The following is a 22011-nucleotide window of genomic DNA, read 5'->3' as shown; positions in this document are numbered from 1 at the left end:
GACTTCAATGGGGGTGGAAGGCACCCAGTATCTCATAAGAGATTCTGAGCACAATGCTGGATTGGATCTGCAGCTTGTATCATCCTAGTAAGTGCCAATAGGTGCCTTCGTGTATGTATGTGAAGTTCAATAGTCTCTTGAGCAGGGATTGAGATTTGAGTCACATGCTAAAATAAAACAATTATGAGAAATATAACAAGTTAATTTAGATTTAACTCTGCTATCTTGCTGTGGTGGCATCATTATTTATGACTTGTCTGTATAGTGTCCAAAGTGTGCTCAGAACTTGACAGAACACATACAAACACAGATGCTTTGCCCTGTAGTGCTTACAGTTTAATTGTAGATATGCCGCAACAAGTGAGGGAAGGATGGGGTGAGAAAGGAAGAAGCAGTACTAAGAACATGCAGTTACTCTCATTTGGCATGTGCAGTTCTTCATTTTTCTCTCTGTGAGTGTCTATGAAATTAGGAGAATTCTCTCCTTTCTTATAGGTTACACAGCAGGTGTGAGCTGTTAGGAAAGATTTGAATAAGGAAAGAGCAGTTGTTTGGCAAACAAGGATTGGGTGATTGTTCCATTTACTGTATCAAGATTAAGCTGTTTGACCCTCTTTTTGTTATTGATGGGCCTGGAAAGTGAAATTTCTCTACATGTGGCAACTTCAGGCCAGGTGTGAGGCACTTCTGTTGGTCAGCGGAGGATGGCTTGTATTGCCGCTGTTTGGGCCAGGCTTTCAATCCAGGACTGTTCACAAGCACTAAATTCACAGAAAAAAAATCCAAATTGAATCCCTTCTTAAACTCACTCAGTTATGTAGAATTTCGACTGTCAGGAAGTGTCTATCAGGAACATGGTTTCGTGTCTTCCAGCAACATCATAAAATTACCCCAAGTGGTGATGACAAAGCATTTTGGAGTAAGAGTCTGTGAAGCATTTCCTGCTTAGATTCAGGTTAAAACTTTTTAAATGTTACTGGGCCAGCTATGACATCTGAAGCTAGGGATTCAGGGTGACCTTTGGCAGGGACCATAATCGATGTGGTCTGCACAAGTGTTAACTTGAAGTTGAAATAATCACTGAGGTTGAGACAGGAGTTTTATTGACAGCCAATAGCTGACGAATAAAGAACGACAACAGACATGGTTTTGTGTCAACAAAGGTAAAAGGTTGGCTCTCAAATTTAGCAAAAGTAGCTAGAGCCAGACATTTATTTATTTATTTATTTATTTTAATTTATTTATTACTGTAGTTGTTGTATTACAGTCACATCTAGAGACTCCAGTGAGATCAGGACTCCATAGGCTGGCTACATCTATTCTAAGAGATGGAATGCCATTATAAGGTTGTAATCTAGACTAGTCCAACTAAGGGCCTGTCTACACGGAGACACTCAGGGGATGCCCGCTCTACAGCGGCACAGCTACAGCGCTGCATAACATGGCTACACGGGTGCTCTTACAGCTGTGCCACTGTAAGTGTAGACCTGGCTATAGTTAGGTTGACCTAGCCTCTGGTGTACTTGTGGCTAGATTGGCAAAAGAATTCTTCCATTGACCTAGCTACCGCCTTTTGGAGAAGTGGATTAACTGCATAGTTGGAAAGGCCCATTCCATGGATGTAGGAAGTATCCACACAATGGTAGTCAACTGCAGCACCATACCTGTGCCTCGGGTGACCAGACAGCAAATGTGAAAAATCGGGACAGGGGGTGGGGGGTAATAGGAGCCTATATAAGAAAAAGACCCAAAACCCAGGACTGTCCCTATAAAATCGGGACATCTGGTCACCCTACCTGTGCCACTGTGGTGGCTGTCATGTAGATGTGTTCTCAGTGTCCCCACATAGACAAGTCCTAAGGCTGGGAGGAGAAACCAAGGCACAGAGAGGTGAATTGACTAGCCCAAGGTCATGCAGCAGTTCAGTTTCAGAGCTGGGGAGAGCTCAGGTCTTCTCAGCCACAGGCCAGTGCACTTGTCTCTTCTATCCCCATTAAAGTTAAAGAGCATTGCAGGTCGGCATCTTATTTCATGATTCCTAGTGTCTGTCAAGACGCTATCTTAATAATTGTGTTGTAGACAGGACATGGGGTAAGATTTTAACCTGCAATCAATTTGTCTTGAAAAATAAATAAATAAATAAACTATGGAATAAAGGGTGTTGGAAATTGAAGTCCTTTATTGAGCTGCAGGTTATGGTTTCAGCAGGAAGCAACAGTGCTGGAGCTTTTCCATGTTTCCTCTGCCAATCAGCCTCCATAATGGTAGTATCAAGACAGTAGCTTAGTCTCCAGGCCTATTCAGTCCATGCAGCCCCTATGCTGAGATTGCCAGCAGTCAATGCTAACTGTAAGGGGAGGGGATGTGTGGTGCAGTGGCACTTCCGTGGACACCACTAACCAGCTGAAATGGGACTCAGGACACCAGGGTTCTATTCTGGGCTCTGCCACTGGCCTGCTGAATGACCTTGGGCAAGTCACTTTGTCTCTCTGTGGCTCAGTTTCCTTTTCTAAGAAACTGGGATGATGATACTGATCTCCTTTGTAAATCACTGCATGATTGCCTGTTCTGTTCATTCCTTGTGAAGCACCTGGCATGTTCTTATCAGATGACCATGACTTTCACTATGAACCAGAGCAGGAATTCAACCCAATAAACATATTATTCACAACCACGTATATGATTATCATCTGTTTGCCTAGTATCCCCTTGTTTTCTAGCTCACACAGTGCATGTAGTAATGAAGCATACCACAACTACATTGAAGTTAAATGTAGTTCAGAACTGCCTTTGGCAGAAGTCTAGAGTGCCATAAGGGGAGGAAAGGTGGTATAAAGATGCCTTTGTATTCTGTCATCCTCGGGTCGATGGCACCAGCCATTTACCTGGGCACATGGGCAGCCCCAGCCATGTCCCCTTTCTTCTGGGGGCTGGGAGAGGGATTTAAAGTAGGCACCATTATTCCACTCTTAGGCCACAGCAGCAAAGCAGACTTAGCCGGCCAAAGAATCTGGCCCATAAAATCTGAGACAGGTGTGTAAAAGTGAAAATAAAATGTGTCTGCATCTCACATTGAGATGATCTGCAGAACCTTGTGCATGACAAAATAACAGGGATGTTTGTTTCCCATCCTGTAGAATACTAAAGAAGTGCAGCAATAGGATTCTTGGCTGGAAGGATGTGTTGGTTGTTGCCAGCGTATTAGGTCACTGAGTGACTGTTATCTGTTGTGGCCAGAATGGTTTCCTACACAAGGACAATTATGAAGATTCTTTTTTTTTTTTTTTTTTTTGTATACCAGTAGCAGGAGGCTGTAATTAGTGCTTCAAGGCAAATGGTGACCTTTTGGAACTTTTCCTGAGGCTTGTGAAGCTTAAATTAGTTTCTGATGTTTGAAAGCTTGCACAGACTTAATCTCTGGGTCCCATTTATATTATAATTACTGCATGATTCACATTTGCATTCACTTGTCCCTAGTTCCAAAGGACCTGTATCCTTAACCGTTAAGGATGGCTTCGTGTCTCCAAGCTCCTTTGTGTATGGCTCTGTGTCAAAACTCCTTTGGGTGAAGGAAATAAGCAGTGTGCCCTCCTTCTCTTTCAGTGTAGCATTGCTTCAAAATATAAGGCTGATATGAAAGTCTCTTTCACACAAGCAGAAGCCCTTCTAGGAGCTTTTCCTCCAGGAAAAAAAAAACGGATAGTATTAGCTTGTTTGGTTTTGTCAGTCATTTACAACATAGTTAATAAAGTAGTCTGAACTTAATTAAAATTGTCACTTTTGTGGATGTTCTTATTACATTTCCGCTTCCTTCGATCAGGTTTTCATTTATCTGTTATAAAATATTTCATTGTAGTATTATGTATGCATCATTAATTTTGCGTAAATTACCCTTAATTGCTCTCTGTCAGGGATAAAAAGTGAATAGGAAATGATGCATAGTAGTGTTTAATAAAAAAAGAAAGAATGAACACAAATAGCTCCATATAGTTTCCAGTGTAATAAAACCAGAGCATTTATGGGATGAGAAATGAAAATCCCATCACTCCCAGGTTCTGAAAATCACGCCATTCTGAAAATGGTGCAGTTCCTCATTTTACATAGTTTGATCCTGTTTTGTTCTTTAGTTTTGCTTTGTAAATATGAGCCACCTCAAAGCGCCCAAACATTGTTTGTTTATAGCCAGGAATCCTCATTGCTTGGTTGCGCTGTACTGTTTTTATATATTTAAACTCCACTCCAGGGACATAAATGACCATGACAACAGGATCCCCATGATGCTTCAAATAATGAATCTTCACAAAACAGGCAGTGGCATCCTGCACTCTGAAAATTATTTTCAGCTATATGAGCGACCTGGGATGAGCTCATTGTTCTTGAGTGTACAGTACATATGTTACTAAAGCTTGCTCTAAGGAAAACTGCTTCATTCACCTGGCTCACCTATTAGGTTTATTGTTGGCTTTATTTCTGGTTGCGAGATACACGTTTAGACCTTATTAATGCAGTCAAGGACATATTAAATCCCGGGAATCCATCTGAGGACAAATAGATTAAGATATAAACCCGAAAAGCAAGGTTTATAACTTTTCAAGTAAGAATGATATCCAGCATTGGATAACTAGCTAGGAAGCGATTATTTTGTTGTAGGAGAAATTTTCTTATGGAAGAGAATAACTTAGGATGGTTCTTTAAATCAGCTATGCTAGTTAATTGCAAGAATCTGGCAAGCTAAATAGAGGCAAGTGCACACGCAACTGTACATTTAGGGGTATATCTCTCTCCTTTGCACCTGCATTTGTTTCATTAGTGCTACTAAGTTACATACGTGCTTTGAAAAAAGAATATCTCCTGTATGATATGATCACGAGGAAACACCCTTTTCTCCTGCATGAACTTGATTGTACATTATATATCCAGGCATGTACCTGTGAGAAATGTTCCACTGCAAATGTATGGGCATGTGCCTATGAGAAATGTTCCGCTGCAAATGGTGTTTTTCTTAATATTAGCCTATTGAATGCTATAACAAACTCCAGTATATGTGAGAAATACACCCAAATGGTAACCTGTGCTCCAAACTGACTCCTGAGCTTGGGAAAAGCTTGGCTTAAAACTCCTTGCACAAACCTTACTTGATAAAGGACCCAAAGCAGAACATGTCTGATTCTGAACTTGGGGAAAGTTTGGCTCACAGTCTGAACTTCACAGCTCAGGCCCAGCTCCCAAGCCTGGGTTGGAACCACAATACTGGATCCAAATGTTTTATTTTATTTTGGGGAGAAGGGTTTTTAGGATCCAGCTGTGAATGACACAGCTCACTCCCCCTCTCTAATATTTACACATCTGAGGCCTCAGTAATGGTGGAAGTGTAGCTCTGTGCCCTCTGCACCATGCCAGATGGGTCTGAGCTGCACGCGCCCCTGGTTTCCATCTGACCTGATCACTGGGAGTGTGTGAAAGTGCCAGTGACTTTTCCTAAGGATTGCAGATTATTCACATTCCTCCTTTACAGCCACCGACCAATTTTAAAACCGTGGCCACAGGTCACTTGATAGGCAAGAGATCTCAGATCAGTGTGTGGCTGGAGAGGAGAAAGAGCCATCCAAGTTGCTCCTGAGGGCACTAATATCACACAAGCACCTGCCCAGCCATTTTCCTGCAGCAAAACTGTCTCCTCACAAAATTTCACAGGTTATCTTTGAAACTGGCTTATTTTCCGAAAAACCTTGATTTTTTTCAAACTGCCCTGATCCCACAAATGCTTATTCACGTCAGTAATCTCTCAGTGAGCTCAACGGGGATATTCATAGATGTAACGTTACTCAGATTCCTGAGTGCTTACAGGATCCAGGGCCAATACTTGTTTAATTTTTCCTCACTCAGTTGCCCTCCAGACTCTTCTTCATCAGGACAAGTAGGTGTGTCTGTACTTCAGGCATGTAAGCACAATATCTCCATATAGTAGTACAGGAGCCTGCAGCACCATCAATGTTGTATGAACGCCTCTCTGTATGTTACACAAAAACAAGACAGGAGTGATGATTATTTTTCCAGACTAGACTCATATAAGGAAGTAAAGATTAAAAAATGACATGTCTTGGGAGAGGGTGAATAGCAGCATAAATCTCAGTTTGATGTTTGTGATAACAAGGTTGCACAACAAAACATCAGGAAAATTTGTCTGTGGCAGTGACTAAGCAATACTGTGGATGGGACAAAGATTTTAATTATAAGCAGTGGCTCAGAAGACTCCCCATGCCTTTATTTATTAGTATGATAATATCACCCGATGTATGAACTTTATGCATTATGTATAAATAATTCATGAATTAGCAAATAAAGAGATCTGGAATCTATACGCAGAGATGGCGGATGCCAATTATCTCACTTCTGCAGAGCCAGACCCTCTCGGTTCACATTGTTTGCAGCTGCTCTTTTAAATCATTCATCAGCGCTTAAAAGATATGCTGGTGGTGCTGGCAGAGACAATTTGAATTTTCATTGTTTACACACTGTGAATTTAGCTTCTGGTCTGAAATTATCTGCTACACTGAAGCCTCTGAGAGACTACAGATGAAAAGAATAGGACAAGCAGCATCTCTTACTTTTTAATATATATATATATATTCTTGATTATTTTCCTTTTGCAATTTTATATCTTTTTTGTGGTTGCTGTTTAATTTTAATTTTTAATTGTCACGTTTTTTCCGTGCTGCTCAGAGCATGGAAGAATCACAAACATTTTCAAAACTCTCTCACAAGGTTTCTGTATGAACGCATGACAAACGTTTTGCTCATGGAGCTGTCAAGTGATAGAATGTGAGTTTTCAGTTTTTAATTTAGCAATTTATTCTTTGCCACCTAAACACCTAGGATTGTCTCTTGCTGTCTGTTTTTAAGCTGAATTTCCCATTGAAAATAATGATAAAAGATGCTTAAAAATGATGTGCCATGACCACTAATCTTTTTCTTGTCAAATTACTGAGTTATTCTGTTGATACATATTTTCAGAGAATTGCCAGTACTGTATTCATGCTAAATTTATAACATAAGTACATCAATACTGGGTCAGACCAATGGTCCTTCTAGCCCAGTATCCTGCCTTCTGACAGTGGCCCAGATACTACAGGGGGAATGGACAGAACTGGCCAAATTCGAGTGATCCATCCCCTGTCGTCCAGTCCCAGCTTCTGGCATTCAGCAGTTTAGGGATATCTGGAGCATGGAGTTGCATCCTTGACCATCCTAGCTAATGGCCATTGATGGACCTATCCTCCATGAACATATCCGAGTCTTTTTTGAACCCTGTTATACTTTTCACCTTCACAACATCCCCTGACAACGAGTTCCACGGGTTGATTCTGCATTCTGTAAAGAAGTCCTTCCTTTCGTTTGGTTTAAAACTGCTCTCTGATTAATTTGCCCTTGTCATTATGGTGACGTGGCTTAATGTTACTTCCAGCATGGATAATGACTGTGATTGCGTTTGCATGAAAGGCTATGTGAGAGAGCCAAATTATTAGCTTTATTAATTGAAATCCTGTGGATTGATACAGGATCATTAACTACAGTACCATCTAGGAACACCCGGCATATTACATTTCATGTGTATGTTCCCCAGTGGAAATCTTCAGGCCTGATTCCCCTCTCAGCTATGCTAAATGTAAATCAGGAATGGAGATGTCAATGACTCTGGCGTCAGTGGGGTTACATTGATGTAAAACTGGAGCCACTCAGAGGAGAAACAGACCGTTTATACGACAAACCCATGACACTAAAAGGCTGTCATCAGGTGGAGGAAGAAAACTTGTTCACCTTAGCCTCTAAGGATAGAACAAGAAGCAATGGGCTTAAACTGCAGCAAGGGAGGTTTAGGTTGGACATTAGGAAAAAGTTCCTAACTGTCAGGGTGGTTCAACACTGGAATAAATTGCCTAGGGAGGTTGTAGAATCTCCATCTCTGGAGATATTTAAGAGTAGGTTAGATAAATGTCTATCCGGGATGGTCTAGGCAGTATTTGGTCCTGCCATGAGGGCAGGGGACTGGACTCGATGACCTCTCGAGGTCCCTTCCAGTCCTAGAATCTATGAATATTGGCTTCCTTTTGATACTGGTGGGGTAGCACACTCTGCAGATTGATAATTGCTTCTTTCTCACCCCCTTTCAGTCACCGGGCACTCCCAATCCCTGCAATTTCCTACTGCCTGCAATGGTGTTTGGCTTTTCATGGGCTATGCAGAGAGTGGGCGGCTCCATTCTGGCCCACAATAAGAAGTTTGATATAGTCTTGGGCTATTTTGGCTTAATTCTGATCTTTACACTGCTTTTACCCGGATGGAATTCCATTGATTTACATGAATTTGCTACTCTTGATTTTGGACTCGATCCTGTGAAGTGCTGAGTGTTTTCAACTCACTCTGAAGACAATGGGTGGGTACTAAAGGGCTCAGTACCTCTCAGGATCGGACTGTCACAGGTGCTAGGCTCTCATGCAGTGAAGCACTAAAGTACCTGCTTAACTTTAAGCACATGCCAAAGGCCATCTCTGTTTGGCAAAATACTTTAAGAAGTGCTTACTTTAAGCATATGCTTAAATCTTATTGGGATTTAGACATATACTTAAGTGCTTTGCTGATTCAGAGCCTAACTGAAAGCAGAACCAGGCCCCGGTATAGCAGGAGAAGGGGGGAACATGTCCATACATCGATTCTTATTTTTAAAAAATTAATAAATAAGTGGACTATGTCAGGACTCAGGAGTCCCAATCAAACTTCCATTTGAAAGGGCTCCAGAGAGAGAGAGAGAGAGAGAGAAAGTACTGTGCAAACTGTGCCCTCGCTCTGTTTCTGTCATCTCTGAATATTTCATCGAACAAATTAGATTTTGCTATTAGATCTGTAAATGACAGCGGATGGCATTTGCCAGATGGTGTGTGTATTGTAACTGTCACATCATTATAGGTTTAAAATTGAAGTATGGGAAGTCGGCTAATGAACATACACTATATAATTTCCAGAATTCAGCTCTGCAACGGTAGACATTAGCCACTTAGCACATTGTGTGTGGTAAAAAACAGTGACGTTTAACAAATGTCCACATTTTTAACTAGGCTAATCTCTAAGCTGGTTTGTTCAACTTAGTTTAGAAGTCAACACTGAACAACATTATTTACTTCGTGCCTAAAATTATCGATTTTTTTCCTTGAAGACTTACACCTTGGCCATAACTAACATATGTAATTATCAGGAATACTTCACTAAATTGCCAGGAATAAACTCTCAAATTAACTGAATGACTCTATTCAATATGCTATGTCTACAATTTTTCCGCTTGTAAAGAAAAACAATTAATAACTCTAATTCTTTAGGGTTGTGGATATATTTGTTTCAAATACCTTTATTTGATATTACCGTAAAATGAGAGCCTGGGTGGGCGCTTTGCTTAGCTTTATAAAATTTGTTTGGGAGGAGGGCAACAGAGTGAGAGAACACCCGAATAAAATAATACATAATATCTGTATTGTTGTTAAACTACATAACTGGATTGTTTCTGTTTATTTATTGACTTCCCACGGTATTGCCAATGCTAGCACAAAGAGGTACAGAAAGAGAAATCAGAATATACATCATGTTTCTCACTTGCATTCTCTCCTTTGTAGAAGGGATATCTTTATTAGTAAGAGGCTGAGCCAGCTTCCACTGAAGCGAATTGAAAGACTCCCATTGTCCTCAATGGAAATTTGATCAGGCCCCACTTGAATAGTACTTTACCTTATTTTCACTCTAAAGCCTTGGTTCAGTGATTGAGGGAGAAGCTTTATAAATCAATATGTTTAGTATGTCATTGTATATCAGTAGCTGAAAAGCTGCACCACCCTTTTCAGTAATATTTAGCACTGTGTTTGAAATCGACTTGCTATTTAGCTTACTACCTACAAAACAAAATGACTAGTCTCTCTCCATGCTCTCTGATGATTCAGTTTCATTCTGAAACCATTTAGCAAACAAAGAATGAAGGAATCACTTAGTTAATGAAGCAAATTCACTGTTAACAGGGACTGAAAATCAGACCAGCCATATCAGTCAAACTGTACAATTAATAAACCTACTCTGCTTTTATTCATATCAGTGCTGCACAAATGGCAAACCTGTCTGAAATGAAGAATGATATAAATTTGGCAACAGTATGTTTTCTCTATATCAGATCATGATCTCATTTACACCAGTGTAATTGACATCAGAATCTGATCCACTTAATTTGATTAATTCCTTGTGTTCTCTATGAAGAAAAAAAATACAACACTTTTGTGCTATTTTGTCCCTTTCTGCAATACATACAGTGCTGTAGTCCTCAAGAACATTAAATCTAGTATTTTCTGTGTCAAATGGCACATCATAGCCCATGTATTTTTATATTGCATGTGAAGAATTAGTGATAATCAGAAAACGATAAGTATTTTGCGTGAAAATTTCAGAACAAAAAGTAAAAAATAGTTTTGTTTGGTTATTCAAAATTTTTCGTAGACTAGGTCTACATTTTTGCTGGCAGAGTAATGTTGGTTAGGGTGCAGGATTTTTTTTTTTTTAAGGACATAGCTGTAGCCCTTGTGTAGATGCAGAAGTGCTGGCATAAAAGTGCTTTTTCCCTGTATAGCTTATATTGATTACCAAACCAGTATAAGCTATACTGGCAAAAGCTCTTTTCTGCTAGGATATGCTGCATCTACACAAGGAGGGTTTGCCAGCATGGCGGTACCAATATAGTTATACTGGTAAATCTTTTCTAGCATAGACCTGACCATAGAAATTTTCCAGTTTTTCAGTGGAAAACTAAAAATGTTTGGTTTTCTGTTCCTGATCATTTTTTGTTTAGAAATGATTGTGGGTGCTTGAAGTTTTTGGGCACTGAATTGAGACACCTTAAAAGGGAAAGATTCTTCAAGGGCAGATGCTGAGCACCATCTGAAAATCAGGCCCCTCTGAAGGGCATTAAGTTGGCCACCCAAAATAATTTAGTCGCTTTTGAAAATCTTAGCCTGTCGGCTGGAACTCACCATCCTCTCCCCACAGTAGGGGATTAAGAAGCTGGGCAACTCTGCAAGGTCTCCCTCATGGAGTTTCTCCCACATTATGTCCTTAGCAGTGGGCAGGGTTTTCCCCCTGTATGGAACACGCTACACTTCTATCCCAAGCACAAAGGGATCCTGAGTGATCTGCAGGAGACAAGACCCTGTGTCTCCATAGCAGCTCTGGGTCCCGAGCAACCTATCCCAGGATATTTCCTGGCAGCTGAATTCCAGTAGAGCCATTCTACCAAGAGCCTCCTCTGGCCACAGCTGCCTCTGGAACACTCCAATGCAGGGAAAACAAAGAAACAATGGTGCTGCTGAATGGATTTTTTGTTGTTGTTTTTTAATCTTGAACATGTACTTCAGGGCTTGATCCTGCAAAGTGCTGATCACCTTGTAAATTGAAGGTCAGTTAATTTCAGTGGGACTGCTTATGTGCTTAAAACTAATCCCATCCCTAGGTGCATTGCTGGGTGGATGCCAGAGTTTTCAGCACTTTTCAGGATCAAGCCCTTAGCTGTAGGATTGTTAAAGCGTATCTCCAGTTCACTTTCCACATGCTGACAGGCCATGCAACTCAGAGTGTGCAGTGCTATGCAGATCACTTAACATTTGAAATTGTCAGCACAAGGGGAAATGCAGAAATGAGCCCCTTCCAGTGCCACCTTAAAGACAGTGGTGGGATAAGGTTTCTGACAAGCCTTCTGCTGGGTTTCCCTACACAGCCAGATTTAAACATTGCAACCTCAGCAGGGTGCACAGCCACATAGCATGCGTGATTCGAATTGGAAATATACACTGTACTGCTTCTAGCAAAACCCTGCCACTAAGATTCGAGCCTGCACGAGCTGCAGGGAAGGGAGCAGTACTGACCACGAACCTGGCACTGGAGCCAGTGCCACAGAAAGGTTCAGGATGAAAGGTGCTGCCAGGAGCACCTTACTGTCTTTCCATAAAGCTAGCATGTATTGTACTGCCAACCATAGTGTGCATATAGGGTGGCTGGGAGGCTGGCCAGCTCCCCTTGCTGCTGTGATCCACGCCTTGTTATTGTTCCCTCTTCCTATTGCCTGGGTGCAATAATGGGAGAAGACAAGGAACATAAGCTAGCCACTATCTCTGGGGTTAGGAAGAAACAGTTTATCCATTATGGGGTTTCTTCCTCATCAACACTGCTAGTGACAAGATATTGGGTTTGTTGGACTGCTGGTATGAACTGGTATGGTGGTTCCCACCTTTCTGCCCCTATCCCTGCCGCTCCTCAATACACCTTTCCACACGACTCCCCCAGCAACGAAGGGCAGGATTTAGACTTTACTGCCAGTTGTCCTGCAGAGTGACGGTCAACTTCTCTGAGAAAATCACTCCCTGCAGCTGGCAGGTGTTGGTACAGCACCTAAGGACACTGGTTGTGGTCTTTTGGTGCTACCTCAATATAAATCTTAAATAATACTCATCCTCTTTACATACTGGCTGATATCCCATTGCACAGTAGCTATGCACCACAGTTCTAGGGTGAACCTGTGACCTTTTGTACTATTGGAACCTACCTGGTGTTTGATTTAAAAAAACATACAGCATCTATGTAACAGCAACTATTAACCAGGGCACATAAAATGTAAATGTTTTGTGCAATGATGTTTGTGTGTCATTAGACTAAATTAAAAAGCAAATGATTTAATTGTGTTTGTGCTAATTAAAATATTTACAGATTAGAGAGAGCTGCATTTATTGTCCCATTGGGAAAGGGCCTTGAAACCTCACATGTCTTGGAGTCTACAGTGCTGTCATTTAGTCATAGACTGCTATGTATACCTGGGTGATTTGCTTTTTAGATTACTCTTCCATGACACATAATTCTCAGGAGCCTCCAGCTTCAAGGCATTCAAAAACAGGTTTATATGTACACATATATGTGTGTGTGTTTTAACCAAATGTCTTTCTTTCCCCTTCTTTTCAAGGGCCAAGAGTTCCAATTGTGACTGTTCACAACACGACAGATAAACAAAGTAAGTACTGGGCTGTATTTGGTATGTCAGTCAGGCAACGTAATAAAATACAGTCATTCTCCATTATTTTCAACAGGGAGTACGCAGACTTTGCCTATATGTGGGCCTTAGCTGGAGCTGAAGGGTTGAAACTCTGTATATTATACCGAGCAGATTGCAAGGCAGGTGGTGTGCCTTGAGTAAAGCTCATTGTGCTAGATGCACAATGTGCACGTTTTAATGTTACCTTGTCCTCCCTTCCCCTGCTGTGTGTTTCATCTGCCTGTTGCAGGTTTTTGGAGCCTAGACTGAAAAGGGCTGACTTTCAGTAGGGGTTTGTACAGCCCCTAGAACAAGGGAGCCCTGGTTGCCGAGAGGAGCCCTAGGCACTACTCTATATAGCAATACTAACAGACTGCTGTGGAAGTGTAGCCTGCAGAGACCACAAGTTGCATCAGACCGGGCTTATCTTTACTGTGGAATGTGGCCCAAAGCTTGAGCGGTTGTAGCTCCCAGCCAGATGGAGCAACACCCCTGGAACTGTAGTCTCCAGGGGTCACACGGCCATAGTAAAACTAAGCGCAACCAAACCTGAGCTTCACGGGCAGTTCTTACTCCACATGAGCAAACTAACCAGGTTTCGGTGCACCGTATCCAATGGCTATTGGATTTGTTATTCTGCTGGTTGTCAACTTTCAAGTAGTCATGAATAGTTGTAAGAATTACTAAGGGGAATGATTTTCAAAGGCACAAAGGGCAGTTTGGGGCCCAACTCCTACTTAAAGCCAATGGGAGTTGGGACCCTAACTTCCATTTGTGCCTTTGAGAATCTCCTCCTGCGTTATTTATTCAAGTGGCATGTAGGTGGTTAACATTGTAGCTAAGTACTTACTTGGCCTCCATTACTGAGTATCTCACCACCATTAATGTATTTATCCTCACATCATCCCTGTGCGGTAGGGCACTGCCATTATCCCCATTTTACAGAGGGGGAACTGAGGCACAGAGAGGCTAAGTGACTTGCCCAGGTCACAAAGGAAGTCTGCAGTGGAGCAAGGAACTGTACCCAGGTCTCCTGCATGCGAGGCTGTCACTCAAACCATTGCAGCTTAATTTCTGAAAGTTGCCGTCAGATAAATATTTCTAGAAATGTTATGTATATGTTCACTGATGAAGAACGAATTGGAAATACCAGTCATCGTTAATATTGTAGAGTTGCATTAATCTGATACTACATCATCATGGAAAAGACATGTTTAACAACCAATTGATGGAGTAATAAAAGCCTTTACAATGGGTACCTACCAAGTGTGTAGTGAGTTCGGGGGAGGAGGGGGGGGATTATCTAATGATTTGAGCACCCGGACTTGGACTATGGAGTTCTGGATTCTATTCGCAACTCTGCCATTAACTTATTATTTATTTGTGGTAGTGCCTCGGAGCTCCAGTCATGAAGCAGGACTCCATGGTACAAACACACAACAAAAAGTCCCTGCTCCCAGGAGCTTACAGTCTGGGTGTAAGACAAGAGAAAACAGATAGATACAGAGTACAAGGAGCAATGAGACAATATTGTCTAGGGTTATTTCTACATTTACAGTTGTGTGCAGAGTACATACACTGCACACTCCCCCCCATAAATAGCCATGTAGAAAGTGACGCACTGGTTAGACAAGTCATGACACACCTGAACCGTAGCATATACACCCTACGCAGCTCTTTACTTGCCCAAGCAGTTCCCCATCCACACTTGCTATTTTTTAGCAGTGTAGTGTCTTGCTGCTGGAGCCTTTCCACATGCCCAAGCCCTTCCCTGCTGTGTATAGCTACATCCTGGAGTGTAGCTGCAGCCGGCTTTTCACTGCAGTGTCTAGCTACATCCTGGAGTGCAGCCGCTTTTCACTGCAGTGTGTAACTATATGCGCCCTACACCCTGCCACTAGTGTAGACAAGACCTAAATAGACAAGACAGATACAGGGTGGGGGTAGAAATCACAACGAGAGTGAACCATGTGATGGCAGCAAATGCCATGTTAATTCCATGAATTTTCTTGGGGTGCTTACTTAGGAGGGGATCTACTAAATGGGAAGGAGGTGAGGGTGACAGGGCAGAGGAGGACAGGGTAGCAGGTGCAGGTGTGGCAGAGTAAGGTAAGCTGTGTGACCTTAGGCTTTCTGTTTTAGTCTCTCTATGCCTCTGTTTCCCTATCTGTGAAGTGGAGATAGTAATGCTTGCCTGCCTCAGAGGCTGTGGTAGTGAGAGTGGGCTAGATTCTACCATTATTTACGCCAGTCTGAATCTGGAGTAACGTTATTTACAGAGTGCAACACCAGAGCAGCTCCCAGCACCCAGAGTGTACCAGTGAACCTGGCCCACAAATACAGCTGCTGCATGAGGCTGAGTCCCCTCATTTCCCATTGAAAGCTGTGGGAGCTGAATCTGTCCATGGCAAGAGAGTGGGTCAGGCCCAAGGAGTGCAGGGGCAGAGTGGGTGCAGAAATCCAACAGCTGGACATCACAAAAGAAATTATTTATGTTCCATCATTCCAAATCATTTCTTTTGTGAGCGTGGCCTGACCCACTCTCTTGCCATGGACAGATTCAGCTCCCACAGCCTTCAATGGGAAATGAGGGTGCTCAGCCTCATGCAGCAGCTGTATTTGTGGGCCAGGTTCACTGATACGCTCTGGGTGCTGGGAGCTGCTCTGGTGTTGCACCTTGTAAATAACGTTACTCCAGATTCAGATTGGCGTAAATAATGGTGTTCAGTGGGACGGAAGTGGGCGGTTGTTCCAAGCATAGAGAGGAACATGGAAGAAACGGTGAAGCCGAGGGTTTTGTTATCAAATGACAAGCCTAGACGTGAGCAATCTTAGGGTATGTCTACACTTTGAGTTGGGGGTGTTATGCCCAGCTCGAGGAGACAAACCTGCACTCGCTCTGCTCAAGCTAGTGTAGCCAGGGTGATGCAAGCGGTGGGCGAGGCTAGCTAACCCCTCCCACCATTCCCTCTGCTGTGGCTGCACTCTGTTTTTACTGCACTAGCTTGATCAGAGCTAATGTGGGTATGTCCCCTTGATCATACTCCTCCAGCTCAAAGTGTAGATACATCCTAACATTGTCTTTATGGACCTGATTCTGAACTCTTTGCTCAGGTAAATCTCCCACTGAAAACAGGATCAGGCCTGATGGAGTATCATGATATGTAAAGAAAAACACAAGGCTCCCATCTGTTGTTTAAATGTTGTGTGGGTAATTTCATTCTTCCTGCTCTCTCAGTGCGCTTTGCTGATGATGTGCCATTGAACTATTTCTCCCCACACCCCACCAAAAGAGTCTTGTACATAAGCAGAGCCGGCAGGGCACAGCCACAGATGTGGATCTGCATTATTTAAAATCTCTTCCTGTAAGAATGCAGTTGTGACTGGGTAAAGTTATGACTAGAGAAGGCATGTAGTTTAGATTCATATGGGTGTTTGGGGGAAAAACACAAATAAAATCAAGGTTTGCCTGTCATATGGTTTAACGGAAATATAAGAGAGTGAATCAGAGTGGAAAATGTCCAATTTTATGTATATTGTAACTTTTGTTGTTAAGCCATAAGCACTGAGTAGAATAGTGTGCTTCATTTGGGAGATTGCCAAGGAAGATATATTGTACACTGTAACAGGGTCCTATGCCTTCTGAGAGCCACCACATGGCCTGCCTCAGTTTCCCCTCTTGTTTTCTCAAATAACTCAGACTTCTCTCTGTTCCATAATACCCCTCCTTTGGGCCTGGTTTTACTGGCAAAAAAGCTAAAAACAACACAAAATGCATTCTCTCCCCCCCCCCCTTCTTAAACTGGGCACAACTCTTCCTTTCTGGGGAACTGTCTCAAAACTCCCCTGCTGTCTCATTACCCTCCCTGCAAAGAACCTGAACCAAGGGCTTCCTGCCTGGAAACTTACCTCCTGTCTCAGGGACTTCCCTGCTTTAGCAGGCCACTGCAATTACAAGGAGGCTATGTGAGCTTGTCATTAATGAGTAATAGTATTGCTAATCTCACCCTCATGCCTACCATCTAGTTTTTATGCAACTCGTACAGTACTGTTTGGTCACTGTTAAGCCTAGGCCAGTTTTTCGTTTTGTTTCTTACAGAAGAGGTAAGGGGTGGACCACTTCTAGGAGAGGGGGATCTTCTGGAATAAGCTTCTTTATTTTACATTTTAAGTAACTGAGAAAATGGCCTGCTTTGTATCTGCTTATTTTATGTTTTTATCAATGTCAATGAGGCTAAGTGCATGACTAACGTAGTCCAGATTTGGCCTTGATTTGGGACTTTTGCATAGAGTGAGTTAATTTTTGGACATTCATTTTTGGCTGTTTTTTTTTCTCTCCATTTTCTTTTTATGTAGATATTTTGATTTTCCCATGGCTATAGATGTGACTGATTGCATATAACAGCATATACCTTATAGTGCTCTCATGATATTGAAAACAGGATCATAAATGACTATTTTGTGTATAGTGTGAGCGCTATCCTGGAATGTAACAAGCAAATAAAATACTTGACAGAAGTGGCATTAAACATACTGAGAATGTTGCTGTATATTGAAAGTTATACGTGTATAGTATTTATTGCATAGTAATTAGATAGAGGCATGCACAAAACTCATCCTGTTTGCTAGAATGCATGATTTCTACATTTGATTAGCATTTTCCCTGGTTCTTCATTTTCTACCATTTTGTTGCTTCTAAATAAAGGAGACAATTATGACAGTTGAATTTACTCATTAATTTGAGGCCATTACTTGATAAAGGGAGTTTGTCTCCATATTCTGCAATAATCTGATAACAATGAGTCACACCGAATATTATAGAGTGCTTACATTTAATTAAGCATTGACCATTTGTACTTCACAGATGAGGGTTCCCTGTAGTCCTAAAGCAGAAAAGAAAGTCCTTTAGGAGATGTGCCAATCTTTTCTTATTTCCTTCGCTCTGTTCCTGCCTTTCTCTGGATGCAATTATATGAACAAATAAAATGGGTTTACTGAACTCCCCTGTGTGGCAGACCTCTTTCTGCTGATAAAGCTAGTTGTGTGGGCCATAATTAAACGAGAATCCTAATATTTAACTAAACTTAATAGTCTGTTGCTTTGGAGCTTTTGTGGGAGTTATGAATTCAATAGAGATGATCCAGGCTTTTCAGAAACATGTTGAATAGTCATTGAACCATTATAGCCACTTGCTGAAAGAGCTGTGAAATGTATTAACTGGTAATGGCATGTTTTTGTGCTGTGCCTGCTTTTCTATTCACTGGAGATGGGCATGACTAAATGTGATTCAGAACATGATTATGAACTACGTACAGTATTATATTTTCAGGAAGGCCTGAGGGAGAAGTATCCATAGGCATAAGTGTCATTAAAGTGCAGTTATAGTCAATAAAATGTGTAATTGGTGTTGGGGGGTTCCACATTATATTTTACTCAGTGTCTTCCAGATCAAATAGACCATATTTATTATCATTTCATAGGGAAAAAATTTTCTGGCTCAGACACTCAGCTTAAAGAAGACAAAGTGTTTGTGGGGTCCAGATTTCAAGAGGGATGGGGTCAGAAGGATGGGCCTCTGCTGGAGAAGGTCCTTGTATGTCGAAGCTGAGCCCTCAGTACACACAGATGAGGTTCATGAATCAAGGCTGCCTCAGCCAGACTCTGGCTATGAGAATCAAAAGGCACTGACCCTTGTCAGAACCCACTGTATCAAGGAAAGGAGGGAAGGTATCAACTGGTTCCCTGCACCCAGGACACAGAAAAGTTACCCTGTGCCAGGATATTAGGGTCCAGGCATGTGGTGCAGAATCTGGGAACCTGGGAGTTACAACTGGACTTGAAGAGATTGACAGAAGGAGGCTAGGGGGCAGGCGAGTACTTGGTTGAAGGCCTGCTGGTGCAGGGACCACTCCTCTGACAGAGTCGTTTCTGGCACAGCCAGTCCATTGGAAGATTCAGAGAGCTGGGTACATGCAGGGCTTTGAAGAACCCCAGAGGAAGAGGACATTGGATTTTCCCTGGAATGGAACATTCTAGTCCCGCCTTGATGATTCAGGTTGGCCACCGTAGTTGTGTTGTCCAATGTGATCAGGATTTGGCTGAGGAAGGAACTGGAGACACAATCTCCAACAGCCTTGTGCTCCAGGGAGTTGCTGTGGCACTTTGTTTCCAATGGCCTGACTCTTATGAGTTGTTAGATGCTAGAGGTCCCGAAGAAGGGCCAGGCCTGTCCAGCCTTCACTTGCTGAAGGAAATGAATTAGGCCTTTTCTGTTGAGAGGGAAGAGAACAAGTCTTGCCAGAAAGGCTAAGAATGGAACCTGGCCTGCAGCAAAGCCATGCATGATCAGATACAGTTGCTCCATGTTGGGATGCGTCTCCTGGCCTCCTCTCCACGTAGCACACATTGCTGCTGAGAACCCTCAGAGCTCTTCAGCCAAGCAGCAGCTCCAGGTCCATTGTTAAGCTGTTTTTGGAGAAAAGTCGCTCAGCTGCTGGCCTCCTGCCTGGAAGGGAGGGGCCAGCTGGAGATGAACCACCCCATGAGGGCTAGAGAGTTTGTTTCCAGAGCAGGAGAGAGGTTGCTGCTCAGCAGGAAGCAGCTCAGCTGCTCAGCGTTCAGGTACAGCCTGGGCAGAAGGGAAGGGAGTGCCACCTGAAGACCAGCTGATCAGGAGACGGGAACAGCTCAGCAGGGGGCAGTGGAACAGCCGAGAGGAAGATGTCACCCTAGGCAACTGCGTGATATCCCTAAAAGATAGGGCCAGTCCTGGCACCAAGCACCCATGAATCCAATCAAAGTGGGAGCCACATGGGCTCAGCCCTCAAGTTGAGTTGGGAATCCAGAAACTGGGACACTCAAGTTTGGGGAAACACTTGAAAATGTAGGGCTTAGGCCTTCACCACTAGATTCCTCCATACCACAAGTGCTGTCTGTCTGTGTTGTCTCTGTGCATGGCTGGCTGGCTGATACAGAGCATAGTGCTGGTCCAAGGGAGATGTTTAGAATGTGAACCAACTCTGCTGCAGTTTGCAGAGCTGTGTGGTAGACAATGAATGATGTTCTGTTTAGAGCTTTCATTGACTCTTAATTGTTTCATATTGATTCCACATGCCTGGAGAACTCTCAAACAGAATATCTTCCCCTAGAGTGAAAATCTCAACGAATATACGTCTGCGCCAAAAAAATCCTCTTCTCCCATTCCGTTTGAACTGCAGAGTGAGCTCTTAAAATGCATCGACTCCACTTTAATCTTCTATTGCTTTGTCTGAGGCGAAAACACTGTTACAGCATCTAGACTTAGAAGGCTAGATCCTCAGCTGGTGTAAATCCACTTTGTTCTAATGATTCCAGTGGATGCCAGTTGATACCACCTCCTGATCTGGGGCAAAGGTGTTTTTTTTCCCCTCTGGGATAATAGAGCCCATAATAATTCTTTGGATCTGGAGCATATTTCAGAAATATTGCAAGGTAACTACTACATTTTAGCTGTGCATCTCTCATCATAGACTTCAGAGGGGACAGAGTGTCTAGAAGGAAACTATTTGTTTTAAAAATATTAGGGGCCTGGGTAAAATGTTAAGTTGTCCGTGAATAACTCCAAAGGGTTTGTGTGGTTTTTGTCCTTATTCTTTCAGAAATCTTTGAGCTGGAGGTAAATGAAAATGTGCAGCTGACTGTAAATGATAGGCAAATGCCTAAAGTGGAGTACATGGAAATCAAGATAGATGATTACAGTAAGTATCTCTTTTCGCCTTATGCTATTATTGTTGTGAAATAATCATCTCAACTGGATTGGTGGGAGGAAAAATTATTGTGGCTCTCTGTGACATCGTCCAATTTGGGAAGCACTTAGCTGGGAAATGCTACATAGAAGGAAGTTATTCTGTAGACAAGAGTTGATGAGGATGGAGGAGACAGAAAGAGAAAAGGATAAAAATTAGCTTTTATATAAAAAAAGTAATTGACACTAGGAGATGACATGATGTGGATCACCTGTTCACTACAGGGCATGTTTGCTGTAACATGACTGGTTTATTAGTTAAAACAGGTTTGAAATGGAATATTGTATGTGCTTACTAGCTACAACTGTGGCAGTCTCTCAGTACAAAGCAGTAAACTGGTGATTACTGCTTGATTCACTGCAATCAGGAGACATGCATGTAAGAGATTTTCAGTATCAGTGATCTAAAATTTTTCATGAAACCCACATAATTTGATAGAGGTTGGAAAAAAACAGCTGTACAAGAAAAGGAAAGACAAAAGCAAAGGAAGATCTTATTTGCAGCAGGGAAGAATGAAACTTGGAGCAGTTGAAAAATGCAGCTAGTTCTTTTTTGTGCCACTCCTTAATTAAATATTCTCTCCACAGCTGTGTGCAAAAGAGGTGAGACAAAAGGAAGCGGATGGGGACAGAGATACAAACAAATAAACGTAATATAGACAAAGTTAGGGCCAAATAGTTCAGATATTTTCCACCAGCCTCCTTAACTGCGCCTGCAACATTTTTAAGAGTGTCAGTTTTGTTACATGGAAACTCCATATTTGAAATCCCAAAATATGTAATGGCTCACACAGATCCTAATTTCTGCATGGCATTTGTGTGGCTATACTTGACAATTTGGAAGCAGTTAAGGAAATAGGGCTGAAAACATGTTCCTTGACATTTTCCCTGTGATGGGATTGGTCATGGTGGAGATTTCCTTCAAATGCAGAGTACTGTAATAGAAAACATCCGTTCAGATACGACATAGAATGCCACTTACACAGAAAGGAATGAGAGATACTGTGTTACTGCGTAATCTGGACCAGTGAGTGGTGTTATAAAACATGAGGCCAAAAGCTATTTGAACACTGCAGTAATTACCTAAAATGCTCTGCCTCGAACATTGATATCATGAAAAGAAATT

General features: G+C 42.2%; 1 protein-coding gene across 8 annotated transcripts in view; it reads left to right on the top strand.

Moving 5' to 3' along the window:
* DPP6 (dipeptidyl peptidase like 6) overlaps window positions 1-22011 on the top strand; it is an 828258-nt gene that overhangs the window by 786095 nt on the left and 20152 nt on the right. For all 8 annotated transcript variants that reach the window (XM_045003877.1, XM_045003879.1, XM_045003881.1 and 5 more), the window contains 2 exons: window positions 13034-13081; window positions 20740-20838. In XM_045003877.1, the coding sequence (XP_044859812.1) occupies window positions 13034-13081; window positions 20740-20838 (147 nt within the window). The remainder of the gene's footprint in view (window positions 1-13033; window positions 13082-20739; window positions 20839-22011) is intronic.

This window comes from Mauremys mutica, chromosome 2, assembly GCF_020497125.1.
Source record: "Mauremys mutica isolate MM-2020 ecotype Southern chromosome 2, ASM2049712v1, whole genome shotgun sequence".
Classification (NCBI taxonomy): domain Eukaryota; kingdom Metazoa; phylum Chordata; order Testudines; family Geoemydidae; genus Mauremys; species Mauremys mutica.
This window is presented reverse-complemented; position numbering and strand designations above follow the sequence as displayed.